The 16,721-nt window shown below is 33.6% G+C and overlaps 1 protein-coding gene across 4 annotated transcripts in view; it reads right to left on the bottom strand.

Annotated features, from left to right (window-relative positions):
• Positions 1–16,721, bottom strand: part of LOC145259946 (uncharacterized) — a 117,152-nt gene that overhangs the window by 81,050 nt on the left and 19,381 nt on the right. For all 4 annotated transcript variants that reach the window (XM_080117920.1, XM_080117918.1, XM_080117919.1 and 1 more), the window contains exon 2: positions 8,689–8,761. In XM_080117920.1, the coding sequence (XP_079974046.1) occupies positions 8,689–8,761 (73 nt within the window). The remainder of the gene's footprint in view (positions 1–8,688; positions 8,762–16,721) is intronic.

Genomic DNA, 16,721 nt, shown 5'->3' on the forward strand with positions numbered 1-16,721 from the left:
GAATCCAAATAATACAAAGAACCAATTTTCATCTCAAAAATTCAGAAACATAAAAAGCAACACAACATTATCAACATGGGTTATTCTTATCAATTTTAACTGAATAAATTTTAATAGTTTTACTTATGACTTATAACATGGACAAAGTTAGTATTGTTGGTATCTATTTAGTAACTGAATCAGGATTCTTACCAAGGTAAAGGTTTTGTCATTCTTAAAATGGGGAGGGTGGGTAATGCCGCATTTTGAATTAATCATCTGGCAGTGTTTCAGCATCTTCCAACTGCCAATTTAACCTGCCAGAAGATGCCGACGTTGGCTTGCCAGAGATTGGGTCGTAAACTGGATAAGTGCATAAGTCGATTATCCGCTCTCAACCACTCAGCAATTCCACCAAACTTCTTTGCATACCGAATGTATCAGACTGCTTTTTCATAAACTAAGCAGAAGGATTTCCTTTTTTGAGTGAGGAGCTTTTCAACAGTACAAAATACAACTTTAATAGCAACCGATTTTTTTTTTTTTTTTTTAGATACTATGTACATTGTGACTTGTTTATCTAACTGAACCCACCCACCCTCCTCAAATGTGACACAAAGTCAAACTTAATGCAGGTTTTGCAATTTTAAAGACCACAAAGGGGTTATTCCAGCCCAATTCATCCAGCCCCGACACACCTCCTCTTGGATTTTTTTCATATTTACACCATACAAACTTTGGGTTAAAACTAAGAGAAATCTGCAATTTCAGCCCAGTTGGATTTGAGGAACATATTTTTTTTCACAGTCGGTTTCACCCTGGAAATCAAAAATTGCTATCTCATGATGTAGAATTTTCGACCCCCAGCGTTTTACAAAATTTGCATTTTTGTTGCAAAGAATAAAGCTCTGGAGCTAAATATTCACACAGGTAAGGTTTTGAGGGCAAGGAATCCAGAAATCATGGTTAGAAAGATGGCAAATGAGAGGAAGTACCTTATTTTTACCATTTTAGGTGGTACCGCAGCACTTTTTTAGAGCTTGTTTGGGGCGATATTTTGTTGAGAAAAAAACATAACTGTGGTGCTTTGCCAGACTTCTCCTTTGGATTTTTAAAGTGACTTTGGGTTGGAAATTACAAAAATCAAATAAAACCTTTCGGCATATTTGACATTTCCAGACACTAAAGCCTCAAAATTGGCATTTTTATAAAAAGTTAAGGACTTTTTGGTGAATTTGGCAACAATCTAATCTTAAGCTATGATCAATATCTAGAGCTGAAAAAGGACTTGGATCGACCCATTAGAGCCCATTTTCATGATAGAATGTCGAATTACATCATTTAAAAGGATATGGACCCCTACTTCACAGTCAAAATGGACAAAAAATAGTCGAAAATAAAAGATTTTTGACACACATATGGACATTTGGACAGCAATCTTAATTATGTACAAGTTTTGGACATTTGAGTTTTTCAAAAAAACAACTTTTGGCCATTATCTTTTGATTTGCAGACAGCAACAGCTTAAAATTTAGAGGAAAGATGTAAGGTAACATTCAGATATGAATGAAGTCACATTTTCATTTGAAGCATAACATTCTGCTCATTATCATGCTGACCCTCTCTTTCCTTTTCTCTTTTATGATCTAATTAAAAATGTGCAGTAGAATAGCACTGATCATGATAACAGTATTCTTTAATTTGTATGTGTTGATGAATTGTGACTAGGGGTAGTGTAGAGTTGACTCAGTTTACCAAAAAGTCAGTGGGAATAAGATATTGTGCTTTTTATTTATACCTTCAGGCACACATCATACAATCGTGCCGTGCAGTTCATAATTTTTGGACAGTTGGATCATGGTTTCTAAACCATTAAATCAGCAAATCCTTTCAATCAATGCATTTAAGCTGTTCAGAATCATGTCCACCTGAGTAATCAAGTTTGAGTGTCAGAGCAAATTCCTCTATGATATGATACCTGAATAATGTCCTATGCTTCTTTTTTCAAATGTTGATTTAAATGTTCTTTTTCTTGTTCAGTTTCACTCAAAAGACACTACATTGACTTCTGATTGTTTCATGTTGATTCAAATCGGTATACTTTTTCTTGATCTGTTTCACTCAAAATGGCATTACTTTAGTTGTGAAGTAGAGAATTCATGCTATGATTTTTTGCTGTTATGTTTTTGATTGATCAATTTTGTTCTGTTTCTGGTGATACATTTTCAACACAGTTTGTTCAGAGTTATTACCTGAGCGTGATGTTAAATACTGTCAAAGACAAACAGGGAAGTCAACATTTGTGGCTCTCAAAAACATGATATATATTTGTAAAGGGTAATCTTCAGCATAAAAACACTTTCACATGAAACCCTTTTTGATAAATGGGTGTGTCTCTTTAGCTAGTTATGATAGTCTCATAGTTATATTTCATCGCTGCTATGATTAATTTTCTTCTCTTTCAGGCTATTTACTTGTTGCATTGATCTAATAATGCATTCTTTGGTGTGAACTTCTAAGTTTGTCAATAATCCAAGTTTATTCTTTCCTGTCACTTTTTTATGGTTTCTTACTAAATTATTACCTCAAGGCATAATAATGGTTAAAATAGAATTTCTTATACCCCAGAATTGCAGTTCTGTAGCACCTTGAAATACATACAGTTGAATTTCACACTTTAGAAATTCTTTTTTCATTATCAAATTTGAATGGTCAGAAACTAAGAAGATAAATATTACTTTTTGCAAATTTCATTTCTTTGATTACAGTGCCTTTGTTTCTGATCAAGAATGTGCTACTGTTACATCATTTGTGTATTATACTGTCTGTAAATCTCTTAATGTTGCAGTTGAGTATTGCATATTCTGCTCATTGTGAATTATTATAATTTTTATTATCAGATTGTAATAATTATTCCAGAGCAATAAATTAAGAATGTCTTCTGAATCAAGGAAACGAGAGGGAGGATATACATCATCCATGACAAGTGCTCCTCAATGTTCGTTTGGATTACTAATGAAGAGTGCATGTCACCACAATCTGAAGCCATTTTCAACACCAATAACTGCATTAGAGCATGATGTAGGAACTGTGCTCAAATTAAGAGCTGGTGTCACACTCACTGATGAAACTGTTGCTAACATTTGCAGGTATCACGAACCTCATTTGGGGCATTACTTTGAGAAAAAATATACAAAGTGCTGCAACATCTTTTTGAAGCACAAAAAGAAGATAGAGGGTGATCGTGCTATCAAGTTAGACATGGCTGAGATGCTAAAGCAGAAGGGCTACCATGTTGTTCCTGGCTGGAAGCTTTGCCGTCACTGTGAAGCAGCTGCCAAGAAGTTAGAAGATCCAAGTGAAACAGAAGAAAGTGACAATCAAGACCTTGAAAATGAGTCACAAATTGAGCAAAAGAGAGAGAAACTGAATGACAGTCTAATGATGTTTGATATATCCCCTATAAAAACCGGTAGAATGCAGAAGCACACAAAAATCAATATTGTCAGAGAGAAATTAGAAAGAAGCTATGAAATGCAAGTAGAGGCAGCTGCCAAAGTCCTTAACATCTCTAGCCCTGAATTAGGAAGCCCTATTAGCAGCCAAACGAGTCAAATGGATTTAGTGGCAAAGGCAAAGGATGATGATCGTTGGATGCAATGAAGGCCAAACTTGAGAATAAAGAAATGAAAACCAGTGAGAGGATCCAGTTGATGACTTTAGCTCCGGAAAGTTGGTCTCGAAAAAAGGTGTCTGAATATTTCAATGTCTCTGAATATATAGTACGTGAAGCACGGCAACTGAAAAAGGATCGAGGTATTCTTTCATTGCCACAGAAGAAGGGGAGAGGTCTCTCAAAAGAGGTTATCAATTCTGTCTTGGCTTTCTATGAGGACGATGAATTTTCATGGTTAATGCCTCGAGGGAAAGATTTTGTGAGCATCGGTAACAAAGTTCATGTCCAGAAACAGCTCCTATTATGCAATCTTAAAGAGCTTTATGTAGTTTACAAAGAAAGCTATCCTGAACACAAAATAGGTCTTTCAAAGTTCTGTGAGCTCCGTCTAAAATGGTGTGTCACCATCTTGACATCAGGTTCTCATTCAGTTTGTGTTTGCACCCACCATCAAAACAGCAAATTGCTTGTTGACTGCTTTGTTTTAACTGTCAAGACTCAGCTCAGAAGGAAAGCTGAAGAATCCAGAGATGAGAGTGCTGCTAATGTACCAACTGAAAGTCCCAATTTTAATATCACTTACAAAGATTTGATGGCCTTGGTAGTTTGCGACACCGATAGTCTTGAATGTATGGTCCACCGTTGTCCTAAATGCCCAGGTTTCCCTGCTCTAGAGAAGTATATCAGAGATAAATTTACTGAATTGGAAATTGACAGTGAGATGTCATATAATCGGTGGGAGAGTGTGGATAGAACAATGCTATGGACACAGATGGCTGATGTAGATGACTTCATAGAGATATTGGTATACAATGTTGATAATCTAACGACCCATTCCTTCACAGCAAAACGCCAAGCTCAGTATCTAAAAAAGAGAAGAAATAACTGAGACTGAATGTATCCTTCTCTTGGACTTTGCAGAAAATTATCACTACGTGGTGCAAGATGAGATCCAGAGATATCACTAGAACAAAAACCAGTGTACCATGCATCCAGTGGTAATTTATTACTAAGATAACAATGGGAAACTTCAACAGATCTCATTATGCATCATTTCAGATGACCTTGAGCATGACACCTGTTTTGTGCATGAACTGCAAAGAATGGTGATGTTGTACATCAAAGAGAAATTTCCCTGGATCAAGAGTGTAGAGTACTTCAGCGATGGCTGCGCTGGCCAATATAAAAACTTCAAAGCATTTCTTAACCTTTGCCATCACTCATCAGATTTTGGAATTGATGCAACTTGGGCATTTTTTGCAACTAGCCATGGCAAATCACCCTGTGATGGAATTGGTGGGGCTGTCAAACGCAAAGTTCTCCGTGCCAGCTTGCAAAGGCCAATAAAAGACCAAATACTCACCTTTCATGCTGTTGCAGATTTTTGCAGATCATCGATCACTGGTATCATGTTTCTAAAGATCGGCAAAGAAGACATGGTTTCAGTTCGACAGAAACATCAAATGAGATATAAACTGGGAGATACTGTGCCTGGTACAAGGAGCTGTCACTATTTCAAACCAGCTTCTCAGTTTAATATTCAGGGCAAGCAATTGAGTGCTGACACAACGATCTTTATCGATCATTCTTTCCTGGACATGCCTGTGCCGTTAGATGAAACTCTGGAGTTGCTCAAATGCAATGACTACATTACTTGCATTTTTGATGGATATTGGTGGTTAGCATTGATTGAGAGTGTCAACAGGGAAGAGAAAGATCTTACTTGCAACTTCCTGCATCCACATGGACCATCACATCAATTCCACTGGCCAACTAATAGGGATCGAGGCTATATTCACCTGAGCAAGGTCGTTATGAGAGTGCAGACCCCAAGTATTTCAGTGAATGGTAGAACATATTTCATCACCGAGGAGGAGAAAAATAAGACTCAGGACTATTTTGACAGATTAAGTCGATAGTTGGAGTTATAACAAATGTCTGTTTTATATTTGTTTGACAGTTTTTCTTACGATAAACTAGATTATGCATCAGTCTTTTATTTTCGACTATTTTTTGTCCATATCCTTTTATATGATATAATTTGACATTCTATCATGAAAATGGGCTCTAATGGGTCGATCCAAGTCCTTTTTCAGCTCTAGATATTGATCATAGCTTAAGATTAGATTGTTGCCAAATTCACCAAAAAGTCCTTAACTTTTTATAAAAATGCCAATTTTGAGGCTTTAGTGTCTGGAAATGTCAAATATGCCGAAAGGTTTTATTTGATTTTTGTAATTTCCAACCCAAAGTCACTTTAAAAATCCAAAGGAGAAGTCTGGCAAAGCACCACAGTTATGTTTTTTTCTCAACAAAATATCGCCCCAAACAAGCTCTAAAAAAGTGCTGCGGTACCACCTAAAATGGTAAAAATAAGGTACTTCCTCTCATTTGCCATCTTTCTAACCATGATTTCTGGATTCCTTGCCCTCAAAACCTTACATGTGTGAATATTTAGCTCCAGAGCTTTATTCTTTGCAACAAAAATGCAAATTTTGTAAAACGCTGGGGGTCGAAAATTCTACGTCATGAGATAGCAATTTTTGATTTCCAGGGTGAAACCGACTGTGAAAAAAAATATGTTCCTCAAATCCAACTGGGCTGAAATTGCAGATTTCTCTTAGTTTTAACCCAAAGTTTGTATGGTGTAAATATGAAAAAAATCCAAGAGGGGGTGTGTCGGGGCTGGATGAATTGGGCTGGAATAACCCAAAGACATAATTTTTTTTTTAATAATAAATGTCATCACTTATCTAGGCCAAAAGCTATTGAGGATAATTAATGAGATAGCATTGTTAATCATCTGACTGACGATAATAGGATTGAAAACTATGAACGGAAATGGTTTGGTTTCGTTTTACGGCATATCAACCCTTTTTGGGTTATTTAATGCTGCATTCAGTAATTTCAGCAAGAGTTTATGCTTAAGTTTTTTATATCTTCAAATATTTATTCGTGGTGTTTAGTTTGGTTGTTTCATAGAGAAAAAAAATGTTTTTATTTTTGACTTTGTAGAACATGATTGAATTTTGCAAATGAAAAAAAAAAAAAAAAAACCCCAAAAAACAATGACGTCAATGTTTGATACATTTTAGGTCAGAAAATATCTTCAGACAGCCTGATCTGGTAGCATCAACAAATAGAATGGACAAAATTTGTTAACGTAAGGATGGCTTGAAAATGATTCATTGATATTAGTCTTGAAGACTATGAAGTCTGCAGGGAAGCAGTTCTGTGATAACTAGTTTCACAGAAAGGGAGTTCTTGGGAAAAAAATAAATAAAACCGTCCATGGAATTTCAGCTTACTTTTTAGGTACACAAATTACCAATAAAAGCTGCCTAGTTGAACCTGTTGGCATTCTTTACTGAGAGTGCCTCAGGTGATAAACTTGTTTCCTTGGGGGAGATAATACAAGAGAAGATGGTTGCCAGAGAACAAACAACAACAACTAAACTGAACAGAATGTTGTATAATTGGCTGACCGTCGATCAACTGGCAGTAGTGGCTAGTGCAATAAACAGAATTAGAAATTGGAGTTTGTTGTTTTCAGATTAGAAGTTATTAGCACATGCAGGTTGTTTGTTAATAAAAATGTCATAAAATTAGAGAGACGGATCGAACAGGAGACCAATCATTGACATGACGTGATGCGGCTCACCACATCACAGAACGATCCGTGGGGGAAGATTGATACAAGTTAGGGGGAGCCTGTTTTGGGGAGTCAGAGAGAGCAAATCAGAAAAAGTCGGTCTCTGATACCCCGAGAATATAGAGTGGCAAGGTTCTCGTGGAGGCGATGAGATAAAAATAAATAGAGCTAAGACTACAGCAAAATAAAGATGAGAAAGGATGACGCGACTGCAATCGTGGAAAACCATAGTAACTGAATTAAACCCATTTGTCCAGAAAGAAATGAGATTTGAGTCTGCTGCTATACATCGAGAGAACTTTTGTTCTAGGTGCGATGAACGGTGGAACACAAACGACTCGAGGACATCATGAAGGGGTATGAGAGCAGGATATAAAAGGTACGTTAAGTTTAGTTTTCATACCCCCCCCCCACAAAAAAAATGGTCGATGTGCTGTAATTAGGAACATTGATGCAATGCGACACAAAATTTTATTCTTTAAAGAAAAAAAAAGAAAAAGAAAAAGAAAGAAAAAGAAAAAGAAAGAAAAAGAAAAAGAAAAAGAAAGCACAAGTACAACTTGATGGATTTATAAGGAAAGTAGTTAAAATATCAATAAATGTGCCACTACAAATTTTCAAAGTCCCGGTAGGAAGTGTAACGATAGATTTGTTTACCCAAGACAAAAAAAAAATCCATATCCACATTATTCATTCTGATCATAAGTTTAACATCTGTTTCACATGTTTACCATTTTCTTTTTTTTCGTTTTATTATTCAGGTTCATTCCAAATAAGGCATATTGCCACTTGAATGTAAAGGGCTACTATTTGGGACCACGTTTAGAGGAGATGAGTGAGATGTTGGTTTACATTACATTTAAACTTCCGCATATCAGTACAGTCAGGGAAGCAGGTAACTGGGAGGGAATTCCGAAAGTCTAGCAGTCCAAGGAAAGAAGTTATTAGAGTGGAAGGTTTTCCAATATTTAGGGACCTCAACTGCAAAGGGGTGGGATTTTGTTGCTAAACAGGTTTGTCAGGGGTATGTACATGTGTGTGTGTGTGTATGTGTGTGTATATATTTTGAATGTGTGTGTGTGTATATATTTGGAGTGAAAAATTTACTTTTACCATAACTAATGTTTGTTCAAAATTTCAAAAAAATCCAAGGCATGGTTATTGAGAAAAGTGCAATCAAATGAACAATTTGGGGACAATTTTACCCCTTAAAGGCCCCTAGGACAACCAGAATTATCCAGGAAAATCCGTTCTGCCAAAAATTTATTTTCACAATGACTAATGTTTGTACAAAATTTCAAAAAATTCCAAGAGCGAAAAACCGAATAGTCGGAAAGGGGGGGGGGATTAAGTGTTTAATCTATATATTTAAATTTCTTACCTGGATTTTTTTCAGTTGAATCTTCTGTGAAAGTTTCTAATGTTTTCTTTTCATTTTTTTCCTTTTCAAGTTCCTAAAAAACAAAAGTTTCAACATGTCATTCCTGTTAGTAGCAATACATATGAAAAAATTAAAGTTGCTTGAAATATCTCAATAATGGTGTTCACAGAGAGCTTGATGGTCTAAGAAAGAATCTTTTTGAATGTTTAAATCTGACCAAAAATAAGGAAATTATTTTTGTGCTTCCAATGTTTGGAGACTTTTTCCCTCTTTAAAGACCAGACGTGTTTTGTCATATTTTTTTCACTACTTTTTCAGCAAAAATGTTATATCTTTGTAAAAGCACAAGATTAAGCAATAAGATTTGCCATATAAATATACTTTTGTGCAAGGAATTCGAATATGGCAATGGAAATCTCCAGAAATTAATGGTTTTCCAGTAATTTACAGTAACCGCACATAGGTTGCAATATCATCAAAATTCCATGTATGCATTATGTTAAAATGTTTTTGATTCATAATGGGGGGAGGGGGGTGTATGACTCCAATGATTTTGACAATCATTTTTATAACCACAGTTATAATAATCAACCAATCAAAACCTTCAAAAGTTACTATAAAATATGTTGAATTTTGGATTCAATCAGTTTGCCGTCGCCTCTGTCACGAAACGACTCGAGATCGAGACTGCATTGATTCTTCCCCGCCATCTTTGTTACTAGAAATTACTTAACACTGAAGATCGGGGCTACATTGATTCTTCGCCGATTTGATTTACTGCCACCATCTTTGTTTAACATAATGTCTTAGCACATTAAAAAAGAGAATTCAAAGTTAAATAGTACTGCATTTTATGAACAAGAAACTGAAATTTAATATTAGGACTGTTTAAAAATGAATATATTGCAAAATTTCTTTGGTATTATTGTATCTGCTAAATCACCCCCACCCAATTCTCCCTTTTTTTTTTTTTTTTTTTTTTTTTTTTTTTTAGGTAATTATATACAAACACATTGAAAACCTTGACAGAAATTAATATATATATATATATATATATATATATATATAAATTTAATTTCAAATAATCTTAGATATCATGTCCATTCTGTTTTAAGTTAATTAACCATTTTTTTTTTTTCTATGGGGAAATTAATTTTTTTATTTTTTATTTATTTTTTTTTTGCTTAGACAATTATGTGTGTTTTTCAGAGGGTCTTCGTAGAAGGAGAAGGCTTGCCACCCATACTTCAAGTTAGTGGTGTTAAGGTTAGTGGCAATTATGTGTGAACATCCTGAAAACTTGGCAGAAAGTTATTTTAGAGTGGGGGATTAGTTTGAAATATAATGTAAACTAATCCACCATTTTCAGGCCATTCTAGCGTTTTAGAGCAGTTAATTTTTTTTTTATGAGAGACAACTCATAAGAGGTGCAGGTTGTTTTTTTTTTTTTTTCAAGCTGATTATGTGTGGTTTTAAGATGATTTGTACAATGGGAGGGGAGCTAGATACTCAGATTTGGGGTGAGTGGTAGTTATGAAAGGGATTTTATTTTGAAGTGGGTGCCATTCGGACTTGGGGTTAGTCATAAGGTTAAAAAAAATTTCCAAGTGGGATTTGTCATTCAGATTTAAGGTTAATGGTACAACAGGTTCAAGGGAAGCACTTTTAGGAGGTGGACTTCTCACTTGGACTTACATCATTAACTATCATTAAATCTAAGTTTTTAAATTAAAAAAAAAAAAAGAAACCTACTCTAAAAAGTAAGAATGACCAGGAAATGGGGAGGGGGGGGCATTATACACTAAATTTATGTGAAAATGATCCACTCTCTATTCTAAATTAATTTTGTTGTCATTTTTTTTCCACAAGTCTTTTTCAATGTTATTAACACAACCGTCTAAAAGAGTAGAATCCTATTTTTTTTAATGTAGCAATACCATAAAAATTCCATGCACACATAAAAAAAAGAAAAGAAAATTCAAAGTTAAATTGTAATGTAATTTATTGACAAAAAACTCAAATCTAATATTAAGATTGTTTAAAAATAAATATACTACAAGATTTCTTTGGTATTATTCTAGATTAACACCTGCTAAATCACCCGGATCCAAAATATGTAATTCTATTACATTCTATTTGAAAATCAATATTTATTGAAGGAAATCTTATAAAAGAATCAAACTGCTTTAAATTTAAACAGAAAATTTTTTTTTTCAAAATACATGTAATTCACAAAAATTCAAACGAACCTGCTAGCTAGACTTTCACTGAAAATGGGTTACAATTTGGAGAAAATCCCTATTTAAAAAGCGATTGTTCCCAAACAGAAAACAGAGAATTATAATTTTAACGCATAAAAATAAAAAAAAATTAATTTATTCATTATATGGGGTAAAAAAAATATTCAGAAAAAAAAAAAAAAAAAAAGTCCAGATCATGTCACGTTAAAGATTTCCTCTTAAAGACAACAAAAAACAACAAGTGAAGCATGCATGGTCCCCCATAAGTGCACAGTGAACGAGGCATAAAAAAATGACTAAGTTCAGCATTTGCCCCCCACCTCCATTCAGCCCCAAAAGTCCCCAGGAGACGTCAAATCCTGGTGAAAATGAACAAACGATGCAGTTTTAGGCCTTAACATATGTAAATTTGAATTCTGCACCATACAAAAAAAGGAATTACTAAGTCCATCATTTGCCCTGCACTCTTTCCATTTAGCCCCAAAAGTCCCAAAGGCTTTAACATATTTAAATTTGAGTTCAGTATCATGCAAAACTGTTAAATAGACATACACAGAAAATTTTGGACAAATATAGTAAAATAATCCCAAAAATTGAGTGTTTTTATTAGCCCTAAAAGAGCCCCTGGAGCACACCCAAGAGTTATCGCAAAGTATAGACAAACAAAATTATATAGAAATCAGTTAGTTACAACTTTTCAGAAAGTTTTATAAAAATTCAAAGCATCAATTTTTTTTAATAAGCACGAAGTGTCAATTTTAGCCATTTTAACCCAAAAGACATCCCTTGGGGGCAACTGGAATTTTACCAGAAAATTTGTTCTGTTACTTTTTTTTTTACTCATATCATGTTTAATGTTTGCGCAAATTTAAAAAAATTCCAAGGCATAGTTATTGAGAAAAGTGTGGACGGACGAACGGACAAGGGTGGATTTACAGATCCACCCTCCTTTTGTCAGGGGATAAAAAAAAATGGATAAATTTATTTTGTACTCTGACAATAAGTGATATTGAAGTTTTTTTCCAATTGTTTTCAAAATTTAATGATGAATTTCCTCATAAAAGAGTGATGCCAAACTTGTAAACACTGCAGAGATGGAAGGGATCTGAGGAAGAATATCCATTACATAGTGTTAACATTTTTATTATTGCTTTGCAAATTTATTATTCATGTGAAATGAGGATTGGTTATTTATATTACTAGCATGGAGGGGGGAGGGGCTTTGCGCGGTCGTAAAATACACTTGAATATGATATTTTAATTTGTTCAGATTTTGTATATATTATAGTCGTGATTTCAAAAGTAAGAAAGAAAAAAAAAAAAAAAGTATTTGGCTGCCATCAGCTAGAATCGAAATCGAAAGCAAAACTGTAGCATTCAAAGCTGGTGACGTTACCACTGTACCAACGTGACATTCATATGAACTGATTAAAATCAAACTAAGATGAATGTACAAAATGTATAACGATTTTTTTCGACCCATTTTTCACCCCTTAAAAACTATTTTAACCAGCTAAAGATCTATAAAAGAACGGTCCATAAAAAATCCAGTCATTTGAGGCCCATAGTGCCGCTCTGCGACTTTTAGTTTCGGGGGAGATAGAGTTTTAAAATATGGAAACAGACATAATGAGTTTTAGAAATTAAATTCAGATTCTTCGGACCACTGTTCTTATTTTGAATATTATTTTCGCAACGTTTCGATCAATGTAACCTCACCTTCTTCAAGTGTATCTTTTCAAAATTCTATCCAGATTCCCGAGTTTGACAGAAACATTCCCGAGTTCAACAAGATACACCTGAAGAAGGTCGGAGGTTACATTGACGGAAACATGAAAATGACACTCAGGGTATAAACAGTAATCTAAAGAATTCAAATAATGTTAAAGGATATTTATTTCCGAATAAAATGACATTTTAAGGACTTAAAGTGGTTTTGTCGGTGGGCATTACTACCGTTAGAGAATTATCTCGGCATCGTTTCCAGTCATCATGGACTTCTCCTTGCCACTGAACTTGGTGTCGATTCAGGAGTGTGCAACCCTTGTCTCACAATTACATGCACAGAGAGTATCCATTGTCTTTCAAGACTGAATGGAAGCTTCAAAGTCGAATAAGGTCAATAAAAAAAAACAGTGATGCCCATAAAGGGTTCCTATTTATTTGTCTCCCAATAAGGGCAGAGTTAAAAACAAGCTTTTAATAGGAAGAAAATATGACTTCACATGAAAATATCTATACTCCTATAAATTTGAGGGTTTTTTTGTGCATTGATATTCATATTAAAAACCCTTTTTTCTATTTATTTAAAAAGAAAATACAACTTTGTTATATTTGGATATTGCATTCATCTACAAAAGATCTGCCAATTTGCATATTCTTTTAAACATTCATTTTAAATATTCCCTATTAGTTTTCTTATGATTATCTGTAGTAAACTATTATGTGTAATTATATTCATGCAGATATTCTACATGATTTATACTTGCATAATATTTGCAAACCTCTTTATACATTATATATATATATATATATATATATATATATATATATGTATATATATATATATATGTTTTAAAAATTTTGCATACCAAGCTCCTCTGTCAGTTTTTGGTCTACAGACATGAAACTTCAAATATAGGGTATCTGAACCCATGTAAAACTTTATATTTGGATTTTAGCCGGGGAAAATATGTGAAAAAATGTGAAAATTAAAAAAATGGAATTTGGCAGGTGAAGATCGAACAACCCCATTACAAATATGCATGCATAACGTTTATATATTAATTTTTAGCCTTGCAGCAAACATGCTTTATAGCTCAGGCATTAATGCCAAAGGAAAAAGTAAATTGTAAGCTAAACATTTTGGTTTTATTCTGGGGGGGGGGGGGACAAGTTTTTTGGAGTTTTTTTTTTTTTTTTTTTTTTTTTTTTTTAAATCATTACAATGTATTGGGTCCAATATAATATGATAAATACATCTGCATTAATCAAAATATCATATTTAAGCATATTTTATGATCAGGCAATGCCAGGGAGCCTGCTAGTAAATAAATAAAAAGGCATTCAGAGTTGTGGAAAAAAAAATGTCTTAATCTAGAACTTCTTTCACTAACCAAGAACTAAAAATATGTATAGTATCATAACAGATACTACACTCTTCTAGAAAAAAAAAAAAAAAGGCCAAGGATTTCATGTTAGAGTTCAAAAAATAAAAAATAAAATAAGTAGGAGGGTCAATCCAAAAGTAAGGCTTCTTAATTAACTAAAAAACAAAAAACATTGAAGAGCTATGAAGATGAGAGTAGTACCATTAAAACGAGCGACCTTTTGTGCTCTAGAAACAGTCACTACTATTCTTAATACACATTTGCCAGGAATGAACGATACCCCAGTCAGAAAAGTCTGGTGTGTGCTTTGTCACTCACATCTGTTGCCAGTCTGAAATCAACAAACTCATCTAACTGTGCTGACATAAACTGCATCGGCTTTGTAAACGTTCAACATGTACAGGTGAATGTTGATCAGTTAATGTTTTTGCATATATGTTTCTGACACACATGGCTGGGGTTGCTTTCTTAGATTCTCACACAATCAATATCTAAAGAGAGATGAAACTTTCAGGTCATGAATGCAAGTTCAGGCATCATAACAATGCAATTTGAAATCTCTTCTGATCCATTCAGGCGGAATTTTAAAAAAATAGAAGGCACTACTTTTGGAAGGTGCTTCGTAGTACTTTTGATCTCACAGAAAATGAGATTTTAATACCACAACTAGTAAGTATTTCCAGACATTGCATGTCAGAAAGAAGAATAAAACATATGAAGAGAGAAAAAAAGAAAAAAAAAAAAAAAAAAAAAGAAAGCCGAGGGGGTAAGAAGGGATAGAAAGTAAAATGAATAGATACCGTAGCATAGTTGGGTGAGGATGTGGTGTCAATTATGTCATGTCAACAGTTAAGTCAAAATCCAGTTAGAAGAGAGGAAGGAAAAAAAAAATCAAAATGGTTTGATGTGTAATGGTTTGGTGGTTTTGTTTTACAGCATATCAACCCCATTAAGATTATTTAATGCCAAATCCAATAATTTTGGATAAAGTTTTTATGCTTTCAAGTTCTTTAAATTCAAATATTTATTTATAGTGTTTGGTTTGGTTGTTTTATAGAGAAAAATTGTTTTCTGGCTTTGTAGAACATGATTGAGTTTTGGAAAGGGAAAAACAATAAGATCAATATTAGGTGCATTTTAGGTTAGGAAGCCGATATCTTCAGACAGCCTGATCTGGAGGGGGAGGGGAGACGAAAGGGGGAAACAAAATATAGTGTGCCTTTTTTAGGAGGTGGCAAACATTAAATTAAAATAAACTGAAATATATTTTTATCATTCAAATATGTGGTTTATTTGAAGAATTAATTTTTGACATTTTTATAATTTAGATACAATTTCGGGCATATGTGGCGTAATCTAGGAGGTCCAATTTTCACAATTGGACGCATTAAACTAAAGTATCATCATTGAATTAAGCATTGTTTAATATTTCCGCAAAAAAATATAATTGCAAAAAATATTTCATGTGATTTTAAAATAATTTCCCTTCTATGCATGAACGTTTAAAAATCAGCATTATTTTTTTTATATATAATCTTGAAAATAAGAAAATTAAAAAAAAAACTGAGATCCTGGGTCACTAAGAAAAACATAATTTAAAAATATGATTTCTACTAACGATTTATTTTTAAAAGCATGAGTGGACACGACGGCAAAAAAAAAAAAAAAAAAAGTTTATACCTTTCATTAGTAAATAATCAGTTTCTTTCAAATTTGAATTCTATTTAATCAATATATATTAATAAATTGTTTTAGCTAATTTTATTTTAATCTCCTGTATAATATTTTGATTGCAAAAATTCCACTCTTGACCAAAATATCGTAGATGTGCAACAACAGATGCCACATACAAATTTAATATATTTACACTATTAGTCACTATCTTATGTAACTTTAGAACGCCTTTTTTTTAACACATTTAGTCATTATAATAAAATCCTACATTTCATCCTAGGAGCAATATCATCACAATTGCAACCATCTTTAGAGGAAGTAGTTCCTATTTTTCCCTTCTAAATAATAAGTCCTCCCCCACTCATCACCAGCTGGATTCCTTCACTTTCGACAGATATGGGATTTCACCTTATTAAACTGAACTATTCATAGACATACCATGATCTTTCCATTCCAAAAATAATAAATTCTCCCTTCTCACATTCCACAAAATCTCATTGGCTGAGAGCTGACAATTAGTTCATTCCAGAATCTAAATCTTATCTTGTCTTGTAGAGAGATGCCATATTTGAAAATTTCTGGAGTGTTCGTTTTTACAAAAACGAACACTCCAGAAATTTTCAAATATGGCATACAAACACTCCAGAAATTTTCAAATATGGCATCTCTCTACAAGAGGCAATCGTTTTAAATAAAATAGACCAAATACAAAACTTAATAACCAACTGCGATACATCGAGACATGTTCATAAGCCAAGAATTATTTTTTTTACATTAAACTAGCATTTCAGCCTGGCGTTACCTGGGTGTTTGGAGGTGTATATTGAGCAAAAAAAAAAAAAAAAAAAAAAAAAAAAAAAAAAAAAGTGATACTAGGAAGGTAGGCTCGAACCTGTACTGTGAAGGAAGAAAAGAACGGGAAAAACCTGATGTCTTTGCTGTTACGACCACTGCCAAACCGGAAGTGACATACGTTTTAAAGCTAGACAATCGAAAGGAGAGGATGACT

Source organism: Euprymna scolopes, chromosome 35 (genome assembly GCF_053919585.1).
Source record: "Euprymna scolopes isolate OS-2025 chromosome 35, ASM5391958v1, whole genome shotgun sequence".
NCBI classification, from domain to species: Eukaryota; Metazoa; Mollusca; class Cephalopoda; order Sepiida; family Sepiolidae; genus Euprymna; species Euprymna scolopes.